Source organism: Callithrix jacchus, chromosome 14, assembly GCF_049354715.1.
Source record: "Callithrix jacchus isolate 240 chromosome 14, calJac240_pri, whole genome shotgun sequence".
Classification (NCBI taxonomy): Eukaryota; Metazoa; Chordata; class Mammalia; order Primates; family Cebidae; genus Callithrix; species Callithrix jacchus.
Window position 1 is genome coordinate 11,769,814 of NC_133515.1, and position 22,662 is coordinate 11,792,475.

Sequence of the window (22,662 nt, forward strand, 5' to 3'; positions counted from 1 at the left end):
TTTAGCCATTTTACCATCATTGATCTCCAGTAACATTTAAAAGAAGCCCAACTTGTTTAACGCCTCTAAGCCAACTTGAGTGTGGTACACGAATGGACATATTTTTGAGACATAGCAAATCTTTTTCGCCTCACTGGGAATCTGAAACTGAGTTTCCTTCGCCTACATTTCATCTAGAATGGGAGTTTTTCCTTGTGACAAAGGTTTAAATTAAAACAAACGAATGCCTCAGGGACAGTTCATGTGTCATACAGTAGTGTGTGTTCATTATAGGGGTTACTAAGAGTTGGCTTTGGTAAAGAGAACACAAGATGATAAGCTGGAGGTGAGGTCACATGAGAAAGGAATGCAGCCACCCCCAGACAGATAACATGTTCTCAAGATGGTTGGGATTAGACAATTTCTGTGGTGGCAAAATCTTTCCTCATTTCTCACTAGATGTTGGATTTAGACCTTATGATTATTATGATCAGACCCTTTGAATGGTGAGGGTCCTAAGCAGGTAGGCCTCAGCCGTTAGGGAAGTGCTTTTTGGGGCCAGAACACTGTAACCCTCTGAACCACAAGGCTTCACAGCAAGACCAGCGTGTTCTTTTCAGCCCACTTCCATGTTCATGTTCCACATGGCACTTTCTCATTTTGGCTGAAATCAATACTTCATATTGAGTATGGGAACTTACAGCTTTCTATAACCAATACTGTATGACAGCCTTTGACTGCTCTTTTATTCTGTGACAATGACTGATAAAGAATTAAGGGGAAAATGTTTCCTAGTTTAGAAACACTGATGGATTTGTTTGAGGAGAGATAGGTTCCTCGCTGAATATTTGGACTTGGCATTTCTGCTAAGGAAGGATAATTGTGGCCTCATTTCTGGTATGGAACTAGTTGAACACACATACGCTCCCAGGTACTTCATGGAAGAAAAATGTACTTACTGTTCAGAATAATCATAAGTCAAGTTAACATTGTTGCAGAGCTGTTAGACCCACCTAATTCCCTGTAGAAGCAGTGATCCTATAGCAGTATAGACAGGAAAGCAGGCATTGTTCCATACATTTGCTAGTAAAGAACAAGAGTGCATGAGAGCCATATTTGTTTGAGAAGATGTGGGTGCTTATGTTTGTTGTTAAGATAATCTTGTAAAAATTTAAGAAGGAAGTTTTGCAGGTTAGCGAACAAAAATGAAGTGAAGTAACAGAAAAAGTAATTACAAAAAATTAGGGAAGCTAGCTTTTGTGTCTCTCCTTTTGCTGTTTGAAGTTATACCATGCTGAGAGGAGGGACTTTGTTCCTAACTATAGCAGTAAGGTACCATATATTTTTAGTGCATTTTTCTCTAGTCAGTGCTTTGTGGTATAATACCGCACATCCTGTGTTGTGAAAAATAAACAGAGCTGTCAAATAAGCTCTACTCTGTTTCATAGACAGACCAGTAAATGAATGTTTAGAAACCCCCTGTTAGAAAAATTAGTATTCTAGAGGAGCTGTTGTATTTAATTCATATCTTACAAAGTAATGATAATAATAAACCCCATAAAAAAAAGAAGCAAACAGGAAAAACCAAATAACCCTTACTTGTAATCTGCCCTTTTTGGATTGAGACATTTTAGAGTAAATAGGTTGCTTGTATCTTAAGGAGGCAAGCTGTATCTTTGGCTTCTCTAGCTGAGGACAGAATAAGTAATGAGTTGTGAGAATGATGCATTGCTGTCTCATGGACCATATTTGGATGCAACATGTGTTTTTGTTCTTCCACTACCTCTCATAAGAGACAAGTTTTTGGGCCTCATTCCAGATACAAGGTCATCAAAAGTGTTATATGCCCAGTAGGTTTGTTTCATTGGGAAAGAAAGATACTTTATTTGAACACAAGGCTCTTCTGACAGCATATTCCTTTTATGCTTGGGGTGAAGGTGGGATTGATCAGCACTTAGCAGTTTGTCACTGTGCAGTGGGAAAGCTAGCCATTGTTAAAAGAGCCAGATTTTAAAGCCCTCTCTTGCCCTTTGCTTTTCCCCTGTGATGTGTTTAGTTCAAATATGCCCATGGGGTCACCATCTAGACATTTAGCATGGGAAAGGAACCACCCTGTACACAAATAGCACAAATTATAGCAGAGAAACTGCAGATGGTAATCTGCAGTGTATCTTAAAGGCACAGCTACAAGTGGTCATGTTGCTCACACAGGGAACTTAACCTGCTGGGAGTGTGGAGGGTGAGGAGGACTTCTTTCTGTGTGTGTGGTAGTATTGGTGCTATCTTCCTGGGAATAGCTAAGAGTGAAGTTAATGTTAGCTCACAAAAACCTTTGATCCGCTTGTGTACTTTCTTATAAAAGGTGTGTTCCTGGCTGTTTATTTATAGTAACAGAAAACTAAAGTTTGGGCCTGTCTTTTCTATTCAGGGACTGGCACATCTTCACATTCATCACGTGATTCACCGGGATATCAAGGGCCAGAATGTGTTACTGACCGAGAATGCAGAGGTGAAACTTGGTATGTAATGGATGTGCGGCGTGATCTCATACTTGCACCTGGCACAAGCCAGTTGCACTCCCAACTCTGCTTCCATCTAGCTAAAAGTTCAGTCTGTTACCCATGTTTTCTATTTCTGTTCTTAAGAATGTGGGAACCGAGCATATTGCTTACCCTGGCTCCAGCCTTCCCACTTCCATGTTTGTATGTTTGTTCACGCCTCCGCCCATCTCCCCCTTCTCTATACAGCAGCCAGACTGATCTTCAGATCAGACCATGCCACTTTCCTACTTGTAGACCCTTAATGGAGTCCTACTTTACTTTGGATAAAACCTGCATTTCTCACCCTGGCCCATAAAAAGCCATGTAAGATCTGACCCGTGCTACTTTCCCCTCCTCATTTTATGTCCCTCTTTATTTCTCTCTTTATCCATTGCTGTCTTATTTTCTTTTTTTTAAACTTCTTGAGACTTGACTTCAATTTTGAAGTCAGTTTTTTTTCTCATGTTCAGGGGCCTTTCCAACCTCCGATCTGTCTTGGACCCTGGTACTTGTTTGTTTTGTAGTATTATTCACAATTTATAGTTATGTGATTGTTTGTTTACTTCTGTTACTGTCTGCTTTGTCAGAATGTGAGTTCTGGGAATGCAGCAACTAGTATATTACCCAGCACCTAGCATATAATGACTTTATTGTAGTAGGTGCTTGATAAATTTCTGCTTGGATAGATAATTACAGCCCATGATGCTTTCCTAGAGTTATTTACAAGGATTCTTTTATATTTCTTGTTTCCCTTAGCTGGGTCTGAACTCATTCGAATCACTTTCATCTAAGTGTTGTATCAAATTTTTAAACAGTTTGTATTAATTTTTCTTCCACTAACACATAACAACAAAATTCTTTATGTTTATATGGGTCTACTCTACCTTTCTTTTAGAAATCATAGGCACAGCTGTTGTACTGTAAAAGTAAGACCTTCATAGTTAATTTCTTACATAGTCTGTGTTTGTTGGTCTTCTGTAGAGGAGTAGTCTGCCCAATTGGAAACTCCCCTCAAGGCTAAGATAGGAAGCACTTGAGCAGTTCTCCTACCAAACCCTGCACTGGTCTCCAGGTACCAGCCTGTGATAGTCCCTGAGGATCACTTAGTGATTGGTTACCATTGCCTTCCAAGTTTCTGTGATTGCTTAGGCTTCTTGCACTGACTGGCTGGCCCGTGTGTCTCTGGTTCCTGCACTGACTGGCCTGTGTGTTTCTCTGTCTCTGGAGGAGCACTCAGTGAGTGAGTCCACACCCTGGACAAGCCATTTTCTGAGCGTGTTCTGTGCATAGAAGTTGAATCTATGATTCCTGTAACTCATCTCAGCATGGGCTCCTCCACCTTTGCAGGTTCCTGCTGGGGTGGTAATGGCCGGGTGTGTAGTGATAGTGTCAGCAGTGACTGATGGCAGGCATTCTGTTAGAGGTCATGGTCTTCCTGCCAACTCTGCCTCCCATCTTTGAACTTTCCTCTAGACCACCACCACCACCACCACCACCACCACCACCACCCAATTGGGTGGGATGCAGAAGTCACTGAAAAATCAGCAGAAGTCCCAAGTGCTTTGGGGGGTGTTTTTGAACATGTGGTTTAGCTTGATTTTCTTTATTTGATTCAGTACTGTGTTCTTTTCAAGAAAACATTTGTGGTTTTCTATTTATGGTTATTAAATATAAGAAAGTGTATTTCTTATATACCTATAAGAAGTATACTGCTTAATAAGGTAAGTCAAGTGCATCTCAATCAGTTTTCCTGAACCTGGGGCTCTCTGTGACTTGATCTTGTTTGTGGCAGTTCTCTGAAAGCACTCAAGGTTGTGGTTCATTTACAAGGCCCTCTGCTGGTCACTGTTGGAGAAGCTGGGAAGGCAGCCAGATCCAGGCCTCCCAGGAGCTTCTGGACTACTTGGTAGAGGATCTCACAGTTTTGGTTGCTTTACTGTGGAAGGGCACTCCTGACCAGTGTTGCCTGCCTTGAAGAGGACTGCATATTGATGAAGCACTGCTGTTTCAGTTTACTATGAAGACGTTTATCCTCCTTGAGTTTTTCCCCAAGTATGTCTGGTTTGTAATTGTGTTTCACTTTATCTTCCTTTCTCTTCCTCCCACAGTCGACTTTGGTGTGAGTGCTCAGCTGGACAGGACGGTGGGGCGGAGAAATACATTCATAGGCACTCCCTACTGGATGGCTCCGGAGGTGATCGCCTGTGACGAGAACCCAGATGCCACCTATGATTACAGAGTAAGAGGCACTTGCTCCATAGGCCTTTGCAGGGCCACTGGCATGCCTGAGGGATGGGGGCTTTACTTACAAATTACACACCCCTTGTCTGCCTGCTTTTTCAGGGAGGAAGATTGTCAGTGAGGAAAATTTCAGGTGCAAATTTTCTAGGACAGTATTCAGATGCCATCTTTTTTGTCCATTTGCATCACGTGACTGTGTTCTCACTAAGGAATACACTGGTTTCAAAGTAGTCTGGAGCACTCTGTCGTGGCTAGAACGTTTTGCTTTTATTTGCTTATCCTTTTTAACTTGAAGTATATATTAGAATCAAATATTCTTTTTAAAATATTGCCAATTATAGTAATAGTTTCATTTGAGTGAAATTATATATATATATATATTTTTAAACAGCTTTACAGCTTTGATTTGGTACACAAATTTATTTAAATTATTAGAGTGACCTCTAGGGACTTGAATCAATAATGCACTTTAAAAAAAATTGAGATGTAAATCTATATTTGTTATCAGACTCAGATTACTATTTTTATAAAAACTATTTTTAAAAATCCATGCCTTAATTAGATGAGCCTGTTGTCTAATGTTCTACCCTCTAGATTTGTCTCATTACTTCTTTATGCCATTGAGTTTGTTTCCTGTAAACTGGAAAGGCTTAATTTGAGTCAAGCAAGATCACCACTGGGGAGGTGAAGGTGGAGGTGCTTTGTTTTGCCTCAAAGCAGGGTCATGCAGAACTGCTCATCCCCCATTCATGTTGCTAGGAGTGACCACTGGGGTAGGGTAATGAGCCCCTTTGTGTACCCCAATAGTATAGAAAGTTTAGGGGAGGAATGATAGGTCTCTCCTTTTTGTTGTATTCAGACATATGTGTCTGAACTTTGTAATGTAAATATAGATTATTTAGAAAAACTCTTAAACTGAGCAAATTTAATTCATTGGTTAGGATAGCATATAAACAAATATATAGTAATGACAGTAAGTATCCTCATCTACTTTTCAAAAATCTTCTTTTGGATTTTAAGAAATATCATCTGCTAAGACTTTTACGTCAGGCAGTGTTTAGTCAGTACCTGCCAATACAAAAGTAAATAAAACTGGCAAAAACGCCTGCCTTCATGGAACTTATTTTTGCGCAGAAAGTGAAGTGTAATTCAAATTTTAAATTTCAGTATTTCAGGTGAATCAGAAAAAAATTCCTTGTGCAGAAAACCAGTTGACTTGTTTGGTTTGCAGGTGGGATGGGGATGCTTAGTGGCATGATTTGAATTAGTGAACCACTTTAGGTTTTATGAATTCAATGGTGAACATTTTTTAAAAAATGCTTTCTGGCCTTTAAACTTTAAAATCTTAGTTAAGTTTGAGTTACCAACATTAAACATAAATCTGGGCCAGAGGTCTAAAATATTAAATGCTTATGAAGAAATGAAGAAACATACTGAACAGTAGACCATTCACTGAATATTTAGACACAGGCTTTTAAGTGGACCAGCTCTAGTTCATTTATAGATGTGAATGGTTTTAATTAACAAATCAATTTTCTCTTTCCATCCATCTGTTCATCCGTCCATCCGTCCATCCATCCATCCATCCATCCATCCATCCATCCATCCATCCATCCGGTGTTCTACAAATGTGTTTGTGCTTTTAATTTTCTGGCAAACTTCGTTTTGGTTTATATAGCAAAGTTGTGTAAATAGCCAGAAATGTAAGTTAGTGGCTTTGTAGCTACTCTAGTATCCATACATACTGTTTTATTTTTGCAGAGTGATCTTTGGTCTTGTGGCATTACAGCCATTGAAATGGCAGAAGGTGCTCCACGTAAGTAATTTTCTTTTCTTTTTAGCTCACTTGTTACTTGTAACTTAACCCCCTCCCAAGACTTCAAAAAGAACAGCTCAGCTCCATGGATAAAGACATTTCTGGTAGACTGTTTAGATGAAGGCATCATAAATATAGTTAAGTTTTAGATGTAAAAGAAATTCTTGGCAACCACTATTACTATTCCTTTTGGAGATCTCTAGGAGTCCAATAGGCTACCTTTTCTTTTATTTAAGTTGTATTCACATATGTGACCTGAAGTAGTGCCGAGATCAGATAGTAAGTAGTAAGTTTTCTTTTTACATTTTAAATTGGATAATTCAGTGAAACTAGTCCTAACACATGAAATTTTAGTATTACTTAAGTTTTGACTTAACTAATGGAGGCATAACTTTATTTATGGTATAATTTTTTTGTGTGTGTTAACTGAAATTTTGTGTTTGCTTCTCCATTGAATTCAATTAATGAGAACTTGATATAAATCATTTCTGATCACAGATGAGATAGATTTACAGAGAACAAAGGGAAAAAACCAAAGCATTTTCTGCCGGTCCCCATTTAAAAAGGTATACACAAAGAATGTTTAACTGTGTCACGGGACATAGTTGCTGCTGAATAAATATTTGTTGAATGAATGAAAATAATTGTTGACAGTTAAAAATTAGTTTTTAAATTAGTTTTTAATACAGAAATAGAGATCTGCCTTAAACACCATACATTCCCTTGTGCTTCTTTCTAAGGAAGTGAGGCAGGGAAGTACCACCTCATCCTTAGTCTCATTTTTGTTCACAAGGAGAATAGCATTGTCTGCCTCTCCTCATTGCCCAGGTGCCTTGTAAGAGTCTTTTGAAGGTAAATAAACACATGAAAATGCACATTGCATATGATGACATAGTAATGCCTACCATGTGTGCCTAATATACCTTTACTGGGTGAGTGATAAGAGTATAAACCGCAATTGCACAGAATTAAACAATCCCATTTTATGCTCAATTTTTGTTCCTTCTAGTATTTTTAGCTATAACAATGAGCAGTTAGCATTTCTGGAGGGCCTAACTGTGTTCATTCTGTTCCCAGGCATTGTGTGAAAGCCTTTGAAAGACAATATGTTTGATTTAATCTCAACAGTAACTCTATGAAAATACAATCATTTTCATTGGAATCTTAAAGATAGTTTAACAACTTAAGTGTTAGCTCCTTTAAGACTTTGATTTATGAAAACTTTCCAATGTCTCTTTGAAAATGTATAGTCATCTCATTGCTCTTGTCCTCCCACTTTGCTTTTTTTAAATGGGACATTCAAGGTATGCCCTGGAGTTCATAACTAGATGTCTAGACTGCTTGGTATGAAGCGTATCAGTCAGACGATGGACCAGAGCATTTCATGTTATTTATGAGTGAGCCCTAGAAATCAAGGAAGAGTAAAATGAGTGCCATACTGACACAACCGTCTCCTCTCCCCAGCTCTCTGTGACATGCACCCAATGAGAGCACTGTTTCTCATTCCCAGAAACCCTCCTCCCCGGCTGAAGTCAAAAAAATGGTAAGCGATATATGGTCTTTTGTTGTTCTTTTTTTTTTTAATTGTTTCTTTTTAGTTATACTTTCTTCTGAGATAAAATTCTGGCCCTTCTAATTTTGGGGAACACAAGAGCTGGTTCTCCAAAACACCGATTAAAAGGCGCGTTGATTTTTTTAAATTAGATTTTTCTTGATAAATTATGAATTACAAAATGGTGACAAATGACCATATGAAACACCATAACATGGCTAAACACAAATGTTCTATTTTAACATTTAGATATTCTTTTAAGTGTAATATACTTCTAAACATCTTTCCATTAAAGAAAGCAAGCTATGTTGACTTGCAGTTCCTCACATGAAGGAGGATTTTAAAATTAATGGAGGCTTTTACTGTAATTATTGTTTTTTAATTGAAGTTAGACATACCAGTTTTCATTGCAGAATAGCACAGGATGGTTCTGTCTTCTTTTGCTGTCCCTTTTCCTTCTCCTGGTAACTCGCACACATTTGTCAAACAGAGTACTGATACCCGCAGAGAGAGAGAAGGATGACTTTCCCTGAGAAAGGCTGTTAGGATTGCAGCATTGTGAGAGCATGTTGAATTACTTGTAAAATCTTGAAGGGAGACAGTGTTTTGGGTTCTGCCGAGAATTTTACCCCCTCTTTCCTTCCTGAACTTCTTTCTAGGTCCTTTCCCATTAGTTCTGGTCTGTACTCTAGCTCTTCATGCATGGCCTTCCCTCCTTTTTGTGTTCCTCTTTCTGTTTTTCTGGGCTCATCTTTCTTACTGATTACCACCTAATAATATGGCTTTTTTTTTTTTTTTTCCTTTTTGAAACAGTTCTTACTAGTTTTCCAGTTGATGCTGCCTTCTCTTAGGTTCTTAACTCTTAGTCTGAAATATGTAAAACATCTCAGTTAAGCTTCCATTCTGAATTTGGCCTTTTAGCTGTTCTGGTTTGCTGTTTTCTTCTTGGTTGCTCACCTTTTGGTGATTTGCAGTTCTCTTTTCCCCTGTATTGTTGCACACTGACACCCATCTTCACACCAGGTTTCTTCATACTTCTCCCTTTACCTCACTGTCCTTGCCCTCAACACATTTCACCATTCTTTCCCCTCTATCTTCTGCTGGCAGGATTTTTCTAAATTTTTTATACACGGTCTTTCATCACATTTGACTCCATATGGCCCCATGTGGCTGTCTAATTCCATTTACCTGTTTTTAGAATGGTTTTATTGTCACACAGTTGTAAGGATTTTAGCCCCAGTTGCCACACAGTTCTAGAGATTTTAGCCCCAATCAGTCTTCCGTATTAAGACGTAATAACTCTGGACATCCATGGGTGGCCGGCCACCTGTAGGGAACCCCAATGTGTGTAGCAGATATTACCAAGGAATCAGCTATGGAGCTGGAGTAACTCTTTACCTAGTTCATGCTAAACTAAGTAGTACTCATTTTTTCCTTTATTTATCGCTGTCAGATTTTGTTGACAGAATTCTATACTGGAAGGATTGCTAAGTTAATGGTATCTTCAGGGTACCTCATACTCTGATTATTCTGTTCATTAGCTACAGTTTTGTATTAACCACTGTGTGTCCAACATACAGTGATACAAAGAGACAGTGGTAGACAGCAATAGATGCTTCCTGTGTTCTTGTTTTTAAAACTGGATTGGATGACACATTTCATCCATTTGTATCCCTGTTCTCATGTTACCTGAGTATTCTGAAAGGATGAGATAATTATAGACCCCTCTTTCTTTGTGATTGCCGTCCGTCATCCACCTAATGTAAATTCTACTTTTTTTCCCCCTGTTTTGAGAAATGGCTTTCAGAAGATGATCAATGTCCTTTTGCCAGTAGAACTTGATTGCTGATTTTAGAAAATATATTGTAGATCATTGATTCCCAAATGTTCATCTATGGATACAATGCATAGGAATCCTTTTGGAATCTTTTAATTGATGATTCCAAGTTTCTGGCCTGGGGAGTGACTCAGGTATTTTTATCTTTGATAAATTCCCCAAAATGATCTTTGTGGATATTGGGTCTTAGAAATCTCTGTGTTAAAGTATTTCACTATACTGTAAAGAATCGTTATGTTCCTCATTAAACAGAATAAAGTAACAGCTACTTTGAATGACTTTAAGCGCTTTTGTCTGAGCTCGCCCTGACGTATTTTTACATTCTTTTTTGCTTTTCATAGTAGGATCAGAATATAACTCATTATTCTTTAACACTTCCCTACTTTTGTTCATATCGTTCCTTCACTCTGGAATGTTGTCTTCTCTCTCCTACCTTATGAATGTCAAATTTCCTACTTTTTCTTCTTGTCTGATCCACTGTAAGGGTTTTTTTTCCCTCCTCTGTAAGTTTGACATACGTCTGCTGTTGTGTATACCTAAATTTCCTCCACTTTATTTCCTATGTGTATGTGTTAATAGAGCCTAATATAAACAAATGCAAATAGTTGATAAATATTTGTTGAATCGAAAAAAATTAAGTTTTAATGGAAATACAATAGAAGTGATTCTTAAAAAGCAGTGAAGTAAGTGAAAAGAGTGAACTAATTTTCTAACTCACATTTTTAAAGACTGAATACCTCATTCATTCAACAAAAATTTATTTCATACCTATTGTGGTGTGCATGCCTAGTGTTGAGCATTGCCTACAGGTTGAGATGTAGGAAACAGTTTTTGACCTGTACCATTTCAACTTTGCAGCAGGAAAGAAACATAAAGTGTGCAGTCTGTTAAAAGCAGATAACAGCAGAAGAAAGTCTCCTAACTTGGGGCACATAGGGCAGAGTGTTGGCAGGAAGATTTACCAGAAGTGGTGATTCTTGAGATGAGTCTCAAAATATAGAATAGGTAAGAGTGTCTTGACCAAGGCTAGGGCCATGGTCCTCATGAGCTGAGCATGGAGAAACAGGCAGAAGTAAAAGTTGCTAGTATGGCAAGTGTGGGTGACAGATTCATCTCACTCCCTCACCCCTTAAAAAAAAGCAACAACTATAATTTCCATCTTTGTACATCAAACAGAGGGAACCAACGAATCAACCAGTTTGGAACTTGGATTGAAATGTCAAATTAACAGGTTCAAGAGCCCCAGCATTTGGACATGGGCTCTGCTCCTTTTCTTATCTCATTGTCTGTCCTTGTCTTCTGGGTACCAGACATCTGTCCCATCTGCCTTCATTTTAGCAAAGACCTCCCTCTACCCCCTTGCGTCCTCCACTCCTGTAATTAAGTGATTAATGTGCGATATTAGATTTAAACCCAGTTCATATAAATACCTATTTGTGGTATGTTGTTAGTGATATGATGCACCACTTAAACTGTGTTAATTTAATGCTCCTGATCCTCAACAGTCCTAAGTTCCTGTTTATTTCATGTCATACATTATTCTTATGTATTCACAGAATGTTCACAGTGAATTCTGAAGCTCTTCTTTATTTTGAGGCTTGTAAGTTACTGATGTTTTGGATCTTTACTCTTTGTGGTGGAAATTTGATGTTTTTTTTCACTTCTTACAGGTCGAAGAAATTTTTTAGTTTTATAGAAGGGTGCCTGGTGAAGAATTACATGCAGCGGCCCTCTACTGAGCAGCTTTTGAAACATCCTTTTATAAGGGATCAGCCAAACGAAAGGCAAGTTAGAATCCAGCTTAAGGATCATATAGATCGTACCAGGAAGAAGAGAGGCGAGAAAGGTACTAAGCCTGTTTTTGTTTTCATCCTTTAAAATTTTTATTTTTAGGTTCTTGTAAACTAGAGTAGGCCACTCCCTTCCAAGCTGTGAGAGTGCTCATTGGCCAGCACTTGCCTGGTTTCTCTCTGCTTAGAGTTCAGTGCTTAGGCCTGGGTTCCAGTCTGGCTCCAGGTGGAGTTGGCTGGAGCTTTGGGGTGTGTCACCAAGCTTGTAGCAAATACATAGGTATTGCAGTGGGATGCTTTTCCCGTTCCTGAGGGTCATGTCATTGTTGCTCCTCATTTTACTTGATTATCGTTGTGTTTATGGCGTATTTCACTGGGGTTTATTTAACATCTGCTGTGAGCATCACCATCAGTGTGTTTCTGTATAATTCTCCTTCTCAAGAACCCCTGCCCAGGCTTTTTTACTGCTCTACTCTGTTACCAGTGGTGTGGTGGTATGGGCCACATGCGTAGCCAGACTACTTTGCTTTTAGTAGCATGCACAACACAAGCATGCTCTTGTGCTAAATAGTAAAGATGTTTTTCTGTTCCCGCTATCTTTGTTTTATGTCTTTGCACATATTTCGCCCACCTTCCTGGAATGCTCTCTGTTCTCCTTCTGTCCGGCAAGGTGCAGTTCAAGCATCATCACCATCTTTACTAAAACACCTTCTCTGAGGCTGCTAGCTCACATTGATCTTTCTCTTTTGTGGATCCTTATAATACGTTATAGAAAACGCTTGGATAAGTGGTATCCTATTATTTTTTGCTATTAAAATATCCAGGTCAGAGAAGAAACTAAAAAGAGCATATTCAAGGCAGTAAAAGAATTGGTCAAAGTCTGGAGGCCTTTCTGCCTGTACTGGTAGTCATCATTAAGTCATCATTGATGTTCAGAATAACCTTTTTCCTTCTGATATGCTTAGTTATAAAAGTAATTAAGCTTTGTACATTAAGCTATGCACTTGTAACAAAGTGAACTAAAGCTTGAAAACAAGACTTTTTTCCTTAACTCTCAATTGACATGGAGGCCCTGTTTAGGAAAAAAATACTTGCATATTGGATCGTTTTCCCATGACTTTACTTAGTAATAATAGCTAACATTCATGAAACATTTGCCAGACAACTTAGATCATCTCACATTTTCCTCATCACCCACATTTTGCAGATGCAAACAGCAGAGCACCTTCCCTTCATTTCAGTCTTCAAGTCACAGTGACCTCTTTACAGATTTTTTTCCTGTCTTTGTCTTTCGGTTTATCTTCCAGATGACCATCAGCCTCTTGTCAATAATTAGTAATTTGTAGTCTAAAATTATAAACATAGCAGAGTACCTATTTTAAGGACTCTGAAAATTATTTAAGCTGGAATTTCCCTTAGAAGATAGCATAGTATATTAAAATTATATAGCTTTGATGGTCTGGTATGCAGAAGAACTTATATTCTGTATGTAGACTGACAGATTCACATAGAACTATATTTTGTGTGAAGGAAACTGATTTTCATCTCTCTCTCTCTCTCTTTTTTTATTTTTTTTTATTTTTGAGACAGAGTCTTGCTCTGTCACCCATGCTGGAGTATAGTAGCGCCATCTCAGCTCACTCAAACTCCTCCTCCAGGTTTCAAGTGATTCTCCTGCCTCAGCTTTCTGAGTAGTTGGGATTACAGGCTTCTCAGTGCATCACCACGCCCAGCTAATTTTTGTATTTTTGGTAGAGACAGGGTTTCACCATATTGCTCAGGCTGGTCTTAAACTCCTGACCTCATGATCCTCCTGCCTTGGCCTCCCAAAGTGCTGAGATTACAGGCGTGAGCCACTGTGCCTGGCCTGATTTTCATCTTATAATATGTCTTTGAAAAAATAGAAGTGTTTGTGTCTGGACTTAGTTTTTAAAACTCTTCAACCTGTCTGGTTTTTTGATTGATTTCTAGAGTGAAATTGCTCACTGAAAGTTGGATATTGACATTAAGTTAAAGGACCAATAAAATGGTCTTTTGGGAAAACTGTATAAAACCTGTAGAACTGAAAATGAGTTTCAGCTTGTTTGTTTGAAGTCTGGCCTAAGTACAGCAAATTTTAGTCTTTCTTTTGCTGTATGGTTTAATTAGTTTTCCCCTGGTTTGCCTGGTTTGTTTGTGGGTACATTTAGCTTGTTTTTCCTGTACCTAGTTAATGTTTCACTTTGTGTCCATCCCACAGGCTTTTTTCTCTGCTGTACTGTCTGTGGATCCCTAATTGCAAAAAATCACCAAATAAAGTCTCTTGGTTGCCTTAGTTTCAGCAGTTACATCTCTTTGAATTTTGGCATCAAAGTGTATTTTGGTGAATTTGCTAGTGCCCTCAGGTCTTTTTTGTTTGTCAGGGGCTCTGGACCCCCTCTTGTGGTCCTTGTACCTCCTCAGCAGTGCATCGCCATACGAGGTTGGCTTGAATGCCATGGAATCAACTTTTCTGTGGGGAGTAAGGCTGGCCAAGGAATAGATGCTGTCACTATGAGAATGTGGTGTCTTGCCCCTCCTCCCCAAGTTCTCCATACAAGATGCTGTTTTCACAGGGAGCTTGTTTATTTTCTGCCGTGATGCTCCTGGAGATGCTTGTCTGAACAGGCATGTGTCAGGACTTGTGAACTGTCCCATTTACCTTTTCCTTTTCTTCATAGATGAAACTGAATATGAGTACAGTGGGAGTGAGGAAGAAGAGGAGGAAGTGCCTGAACAGGAAGGAGAGCCAAGGTAACCACAAAGCCACTGTGTAGTATTCTGCTTTATGAAGGAATTTAGCTTTATGTTGTACCAGGATTTCAAAAGACTCCTGTGTGGTACAAGAAATCTTAAATTACTTAGACAGCGCTGTCTTCTGTTCTTCTCTATCCTTGGCAGATTCCTGTTAACATTTTTCTCCCCTGGATTTTCTTACCCAGTGGTTCTTTACCAAGGGTTGTATTTTGTTCCCTCCCCCAGTCACTGAGAAATGTGTGGGCCTGGGCAAGGGAGAGTACCCCAGCATTTATTGTTCCAGAAGTCACAGATGGTGAAGGTGCCATTGAACACCATTTCTTGTGGTATACAGAACATGCCTACACACAAAGAATTGTCCTGCTCATGGACCGGCAGGACTGTGTGTGTCCCGATTTATTTTATGGTCTGTGTTTTAATTTATTTCTGACTTCCAAAGATTCAGTAAAGCAGGTTAAGGAGTCAGATTGGTTGCATGAACTTCATAATAACTGATGTATCAGAGAATAGAGGATGTTTGGATTTTAATGATGAGTGTGCCTGGCAGTTGTCCATGCTGCAGTATGTGGCTGATGAATTGAACAAAGGGAGGGTAGAAGGGCGTCTCAAGAGACTGTGGGGAGCCATGTGCCAGAGAATGGGACTTGGAAGAGAGAGAAGAGAATTTATTGAAGCTACTCCATAATCTGTTTTTTTTTTTTCTTATGTAGGAGAGGATTTTAATCCATTTTAGACTAAGAATTTCAGAGGAATTTGAACTGATTACATGAGCAATGTAATTATTTTTGACTAGGAGGAGCATTGTATGATGAAAGAGGCAATTTGAGGAGCTATGTTTGCCATGCTGCTCTGGATGCTGTGGCAGTGGAGAAGTAACTCAGTGGGGAGATAGCTAGGAAGGGTGTGTTTCATTGATCTGTACAGTGGCTAATTCATAGGACCTGCTTGGGCTCAGCTGCTGACCTGGAATTAAGAAAGTGGGAAGGAATTAATGATAGGACTTGGTGGTTGGCCAGACAAAGACACAAGAATGGTGTAAATCCTGAAGAGTGGTCTGATGGTTCTGTTTGCTGAAGAGAAATCAGGTGGTAAAAGGAGGACTAGTGAAATGAAAGAAGGTGATTTCAACTGTTCTTTTACTGAGTTTGAATTGTTGTGAGAATCTTAAGTAGAAATGTCTTTTGAAGCAGACGTCTAGGACAGCATTTTAATGAAAAAAAGAAGATATGGAACAATTGATTTGTAGATGTAGTCATTTCTGTGTATGTATTAGTTGCCTCTCTGGAGTCAGAGGAACTCAAGTATGAATGTAGAAGTGGAATGGGATGCTGGTGCTGCTGTCTCCCTTAGAGGATAGTGTGATTTGTGCACACCCCTGAAAGCCCTACTTTCTTCTGCAGTTCCATTGTGAACGTGCCTGGTGAGTCTACTCTTCGTCGAGATTTTCTGAGACTGCAGCAGGAGAACAAGGAACGTTCTGAGGCTCTTCGGAGACAACAGTTACTACAGGAGCAACAGCTCCGGGAGCAGGAAGAATATAAAAGGCAACTGCTGGCGGAGAGACAGAAGCGGATTGAGCAGCAGAAAGAACAGAGACGACGGCTAGAAGAGGTAGCAAAAGGAAAATGTCCAAGTTGGTTGGTCTTTCCTCTTTCCGCATTTACGCTGGTAGTGAGCCACTCAAAGGAATATCCTCTGTAGCTTCCTGGGGTAACACATGATTCCCCTGGCACAGCTGTTTACATAACTTATGAAAGAAAGCTTATGCTTTGGACTGGGAGGCCTTCGCATTCCTTGAGGCCTTAGAAATGTTTTCCTTCCTTGTAAAAACTTTGGGGATCTACCCCACAGTTACTCATCAACATACTGTGTTAGATGCAGAGCAAGTGTCCCAAAGATGGCATCAGACCAGTTTTGTGGTCTTTGCATCATGGTTTAAGTTGGCTTGCTCAGGCTTGACCTGATTGCTTTTCCACTCTTGGCCTCTGGTTCCCAGTTTGTATGTGCGTGTTTTTCTGAAAAAGACTTTTTCATATGAAAATTTTTTTTTGTCTCTAAACGCCTTAACTTAAGGCATACTTAAGAGTAGGGGATGCAGGACAGATAGCTAATGCGTGCGGGGCTTAATACCTAGGTGATGGGTTGACAGGTGCAGCAAACCACCATGGCACACGTTTACCTATGTAACAAACCTGCGCGTTCTGCAATGTATCCCAGAACTTAAAGTCAAGAAAAAAAAAAAAAAGATAAGATGTGGACATAGAGATAGAAACACAGGAAGAGTGTCCTGTGGCAAGGGAAGCAAGATGGGAATTGTGGTCTGCAAGTAAAGGAAGGCCAAGTGTTGCCTGCAACCACCAAAGCTAGGAAGAGGCAAAGAAGGACCCTTCCCTAGAGCCTTCAGAGAGAGCATGGCCCTGCTAACTCACACCGTGATTTCAGAGTTCCAATATCGAGAACTGAGAGAAAATGAATTCCTACTGGTTTAAGCAAAAAAAGAAAAAAAGAGTTAGGGATGCAGAAAACAATTTGAACCTGGAAGTGGTAGTGTCCTGTGGTGGAGAAGTACATTTTGCACCATCTGCTCATTTAACTCATTAATATTGCTAACATTGGTAATGTGGTTACCTTACAGCTTTCACGTTTTTAATGCACAGAAATATATTATTTCCCTATACAGTCATGGGTCGCTTAATGACGGGGATACATTCTGAGAAATGCATCATTAGGTGATCCGTCATAGTGGGAACATCATAGAGTGTACCTACACAGACCTAGATAGTACAGCCTACTACGCACCTAGGCTCTGTGGTGTGGCCTCTTGCTCCTAGGCTACAAACCTGTACAGCATGTTACTGTGCCTAATACTGTAGGCAGTTGTAACATAATGGTGAGTATTTGTATATGTAAACATAGAAAAAGTATGGTAAAAATATTATATTGTAATTTTATGGGACCACCATTGTATATGCAGTTCTTCATTGACCGAAACGTGGCTATTTCGCCTGGGGATCAGAATTTTCTTTTCTTGACTGGCTCCTGCTGCATAGTGCACAGGCCCAAAGTTCTTATTCATTATCATTTCTGTTTTTATTTCATCCACATACCTTATTGTTTTACCTTTTTTTCCTCCAGAAAAATGGCCCAACAACAATAAAGCCCTGTATTGATATTATCCCATGGAATTTAATTTATTAAATAGCAACACTTGCCATTAAATATTACCCAACTTATTTAACAGTGCATCTTGACATGGAAACTTTCTTACATTTTGTGTATTTGTAGTCTGAATTCTGAACACTCTTTATAATTTGCCCCTTGTTCAGAAAAATCAGTGCCTGCTGAACTAAGGAGCCTGCAAATACTCAGCTAGGATTTTTAAAAGAAAACATGACATACATTCCCCTGTAGTAGGGACAACTTTGCTGCTTATATAATGCTTTTTGTAGTTAATTTGCAAACTCCCTGTAGTATTTTTGTTAAGACTCTTTGCACTGTTCTTTGAACCTAATAAATCTTGAATGAGTTCAGAGGTCTGTTCAAGTTGCATATTGACTGTACTTATTTTATTAGAATGCTTGAGTTTTGAGACTTTAGCTGTTTCTAGTTATTTCTTGAAATGGTGTTTTCCACTGGCTTTTCTGATCCCAGCCTGTACTTTCCTTAAGCATGTGGCTTAGATCACTTTGGTGGTTTATAACTTAAAGTATCAAGGATCAGATCAAATTAGCGCTCATTTGTAACACATGTCTTGAAAACGTCTTTCAGGCTGTCATTAGTGGAGTGTCTATTATCTAGCCTCTGCATGTGGTAGGTGGTAAGGATTGCAAGGTGAGGGTGAGCGATGGCTCACAGGGAAGAGCTGAATTTTGTTTTATTAGCTAAGTAGATGCTAGTGAATGTCTGGGAAAACAAGAATTTTGCTTTAACATGTTTTCATTAGCCCATTAATTTCAGATTTTCTGTTTAAGTTGAAACTCAGGGCCATTTCTTTGAGCTTCTTTTCTTAATTAGGAAAGATTAAAAAAATATTGAAATGGGAAAAGTCACATGAGTGGAATCCACTGATTTGGATTTTTGGTCAGCTAGCTGCTTATTATTAGCCTGGGTAGTTAAGCTTAATTTACACTCCAGGTCCCAGGAAGCTATTTTGGGAATATTGTGATCCCTTCTTTGGGGAATTGGTTCCAGGACTAACCATGGATACCAGAACTGCAGATGCCCGAGTCTCTGAGATAAAGCGGCCTAGTATTTGCACATAACCTATGCACTTCCTTCCATGTGTAGTCATAAGCTGCATAACAATATTTTGGTCAACAACAGACTATATGTATGATGGTGGTCCCATAAGATTCTAATGGAGCTGAAAAATTCCTATTGCCTAGTGACATCATAGCCATTGTAACGTGGTAGTACAACCCATTACTTGTGATTGTGGTGATGCTGGTATAAACTCACGTATTGCACTGCTGGTTGTATAAAAGTATAGCACATACATATACAGTATGTAATACTTGATAATGACAGTAAATGACTTTGTTACTGGGTTTATATATTTACCGTATTATACTTTCTAATCATTATTTTAGAGCATACTCCTCCTACATGTTAAAAAACCAAGTTAACTGTGAAAGAACCTTAGGCAGGTCTTTCAGGAGGATTCCGGAAGAAGACATTGTGATCATGGGAGATGACAGCTAACAGCTCCATGTGTGTTATTGCCCTGGAAGACCCTCCAGTGGGACAAGATGTAGAAGTAGAAGATAATGATATTGAGGATCCTGACCTTGTGTAGGCCTAGACTGATGTGTATGTTTGTGTCTTACTTTTTAACAAAAAAATTTTTAAAGCTAAAAAAAATTTTTTTTATTTGGGAAGAAGTTTATAGGATAGAAATAAAGAAAGTAAATATTTTGTACATTTATATGAATTGTTTGTGTATTAATACAAATGAATAAAATCAAAATGTTAATGAAGTCAGAAAAGGCTATGTTAAGATTAATATTGAAGAAAGAAACACATTTTTAAATAAATTTAGTATGGCCTGAATGCACAGTATTTATGAAGGCTACAGTAGTGTATGTCCAGGGCCTTCATATTTACTCACTGACTCACCCAGAGCAACCTCCAGCCTCTTGAGTTCCGTTAATGGTGAGATATAGCATTTGTAATATTTTATAGCATGTTTTTACTGTACTTTTTTTGTGTTTAGATACACACTACTTAGCATTGTGTTGCAGTTATTTAGCGTATTCAGTGTAGTACCATGCTTTGCGGGTTTGTAGCCTAGGAGCAATAGGCTACACCATACGGCCTAGGTATGTAGCAGGCTGTACCATCTAGGTTTGTGTGTGCACACTATATGATGTTCATACAATGAAAAAATCACCTAACGACGCATTTCTAGGAACATATCCCTGTTGTTAAGCAACATATGACTGTACTTTAAATCATCTCTGGATTACTTAATAGTGAATACAATGTAAATGCCATGCAAATACCTGTTATACTGTATTGTTTAGTGAATAATGACCAAAAAAAGTCTGTACAGATGCAATTTTTTCAAATATTTTTCGACCCAAAGTTGGTTGAGTCCATGAGAATGTGGAACCTGTGGAGACAGAGGGCTGAATGTATTTGAGCCATAAGTGGTTTGTAGCACTTTATTGTCATTAAGGGTTTAGTCGGAACTGTTTGAAGAACAGAGATTATTTGATAAACAAAGTAATTAAAGATGGTCAGCCTTACTCATAAGATACTGAAACAGAAAGGAGATAACTTTCTATCAGCAGACTGGCAAAACGTGGTCCAAAAAGTCAAGGCTGTGGGCAAACACAGTGCAGATGCCACAAAACCAGGCCCACTGGGGTTGGGGATTTCTCCTGCCATCTGCATACTGCTGTCTCTACATCCTCTTTGCGGTGAGGGATGGTGCTTTTGCCCTTCATAGGTCCTTCATCTTTATGTACCTCCCTTGGTGCTCTCTGAAATCTGCTGCTGCTATTAGTGCCCTCCTTTGCTACTCTGCTTTCTCCTCGACTCCTGTGTGAACTGGATCTCCTTTGGAAGTCCTTGCAACTAACTCTTTTGGAGTTTGTCTCCCAGTTTTGCCGAAAATGAAGTTTTTGATTTTTCTTCTTGTTTTTTTTGGATGGTTTCAGGAGGAAAAGGGGAGAATGCTGGGCTCATGCAGCCAAGTTCATACTGAGAGTCTGAGCACTTCTTCCTTGGCCCTCCCTGCTGCTCTTCATGTGTGTGACCGTTCTCCTTGAGTCCTCTTCTGGATACCCTCATGTTTTATCAGCTTACTCTAATTATCCAGATTTAAAAAGGATACTTTTATTCCTCCCTCAAAATTTTGTTTTGTTTTGGAGACAGGGTTTTGCTCTGCCACCCAGGCTGGAGTGAGGTGATGCAGTCTCAGCTCACTATATCCTCTGCTTCTTGGGCTCAGGTGTTCCTCCTGGCTCAGCTTCTCAAGTAGCTGGGACTACAGGCATGTGCCAGCACACCTAGCTAATTTTTTTCTTCCTGACTCAGCCTCCCAAACTGCTGGAATTACAGGCATGAGCCACTGCACCCAGCCAAAAAGTTTTAATACTACTTTTCCTATTTAGAGCATCATCATACCTTTGGCTCATAACAGACGTTGGGTCTAGCTAAAACTTTTTTTTTCATGTTGTTCATAAGACAACCTTTTCTTCTATCCTGTATTTATTTGCTTTTTAGAAACTATGAAGCTTACTTAATTGTGGTGTCATTTTATCCCAATAGTTTTGTGCTCTTTTTTTTTTATATTGAATCATGATTTGGCATCCTGTTTCTCTTTCTATTCTCATGACATTAACACATTTGGTTAGCATGTTTTCTTTGTTCTTTGTCTAAGTTTAATAAAAATAGTCGGAGCATGATGGTTCACACCTGTAATCCCAGCCACTTTGAGAGGTCGAGATGGGAGGCTCACTTAAGCCCAAGAGTTTGAGATAAGCTTGGGAATATAGCAAGACCCCATCTCTATTTAATAATTAAAAAAAAAAAAGATAAAAGAAGGAAAGAAAATAAAAATATTAAACGAGATGGTGTCCTGGAGAAAACCTGATTAGTTTTTTCTACTTGTAATTTTCTTTCTATTTTTGAACAATACTGATGGGATGTTCAGGTCTTTCTCATCTCAGAGTCTTTTAGCTGGTATTTAAAAAAATCTTTTACATCTTTCCTTTCAAAGCCTTTATCCCTGTGACTTTGGAAAATCTACTTCCTCAACTAAGGGTAAATGTTAGTGTGAGCACCAGCAGTTTCTTTTGGCTTTTCTTCCATCAAGAGGACACACAGTAACATTTCTGTCATTTCTACAAAATCCCAAAGTGATTTCTACAAATCTCAAAGCAAAATTTTAGAGGGACAGTGGAAGTGGAAGACATTAAAAAGAAAGGGAAGCAAGAAAAAAAAACTCTGTGTGAATTGGGATTGGTATTTATATTAAATTATAACACTAGGAAAACATAAAAGTTTCTCAATAAAAAATTAATAAATTTTGCCATGTATTCATTGTATATTTCTTGGTTTTGAAATTTAGAAGGAAGGCAGTGAATGCTTTTACTCTGAAGCACTTTCCAGCAGTTGCCATGTATTTTAAAGAAATGGGAACCATTTTCTCAATCTTCCTTTCCTATAGAAAAGGCCTTTGTTTTGCAAGCCATTAGTGTCTAACATCAGGAGTACATGTTAGCACATGCTACCGTTCTTAAAAAAGTAGTTCCAGCTTTAATATATACAGTAATCATAGTGTCCTGGCATGCCAGTGCCCCAGCAGCTAAGGCCTTGCTTCCTGTCAAGCTAGCATCTCAGTTGGTATGCAGAAGGTGGCTTTATAAGTTCTTAAATATTATCTTGGCATCCCAGTCTGATGTTTGGTTATATTTGCAGTTAAATTTTGTAGTGAGTTTAATTCCTCATACATAATTTATTATCCAAAGATGGGGAAGAAACGAATAGTTCTGTACTGTGACTTCATCAGAATTTGCAAATAAAAATACTCAAGGGTTGATGGTATATGTATGTAGAAACATGACCGCAAAAGTTCTTGGAAATAGCAGAGTCCAAAGAATTTACTGGTTTGGGCCGGGCGCGGT

At 38.9% G+C, this 22,662-nt stretch overlaps 1 protein-coding gene across 50 annotated transcripts in view; it reads left to right on the forward strand.

Moving 5' to 3' along the window:
* Nucleotides 1-22,662, forward strand: part of MAP4K4 (mitogen-activated protein kinase kinase kinase kinase 4) — a 195,899-nt gene that overhangs the window by 129,818 nt on the left and 43,419 nt on the right. For all 50 annotated transcript variants that reach the window (XM_078348811.1, XM_078348814.1, XM_078348826.1 and 47 more), the window contains exons 6-12: nt 2,408-2,498; nt 4,628-4,758; nt 6,522-6,576; nt 8,041-8,119; nt 11,636-11,811; nt 14,455-14,527; nt 15,931-16,141. In XM_078348811.1, coding sequence (XP_078204937.1) covers nt 2,408-2,498; nt 4,628-4,758; nt 6,522-6,576; nt 8,041-8,119; nt 11,636-11,811; nt 14,455-14,527; nt 15,931-16,141 — 816 coding nt within the window. The remainder of the gene's footprint in view (nt 1-2,407; nt 2,499-4,627; nt 4,759-6,521; nt 6,577-8,040; nt 8,120-11,635; nt 11,812-14,454; nt 14,528-15,930; nt 16,142-22,662) is intronic.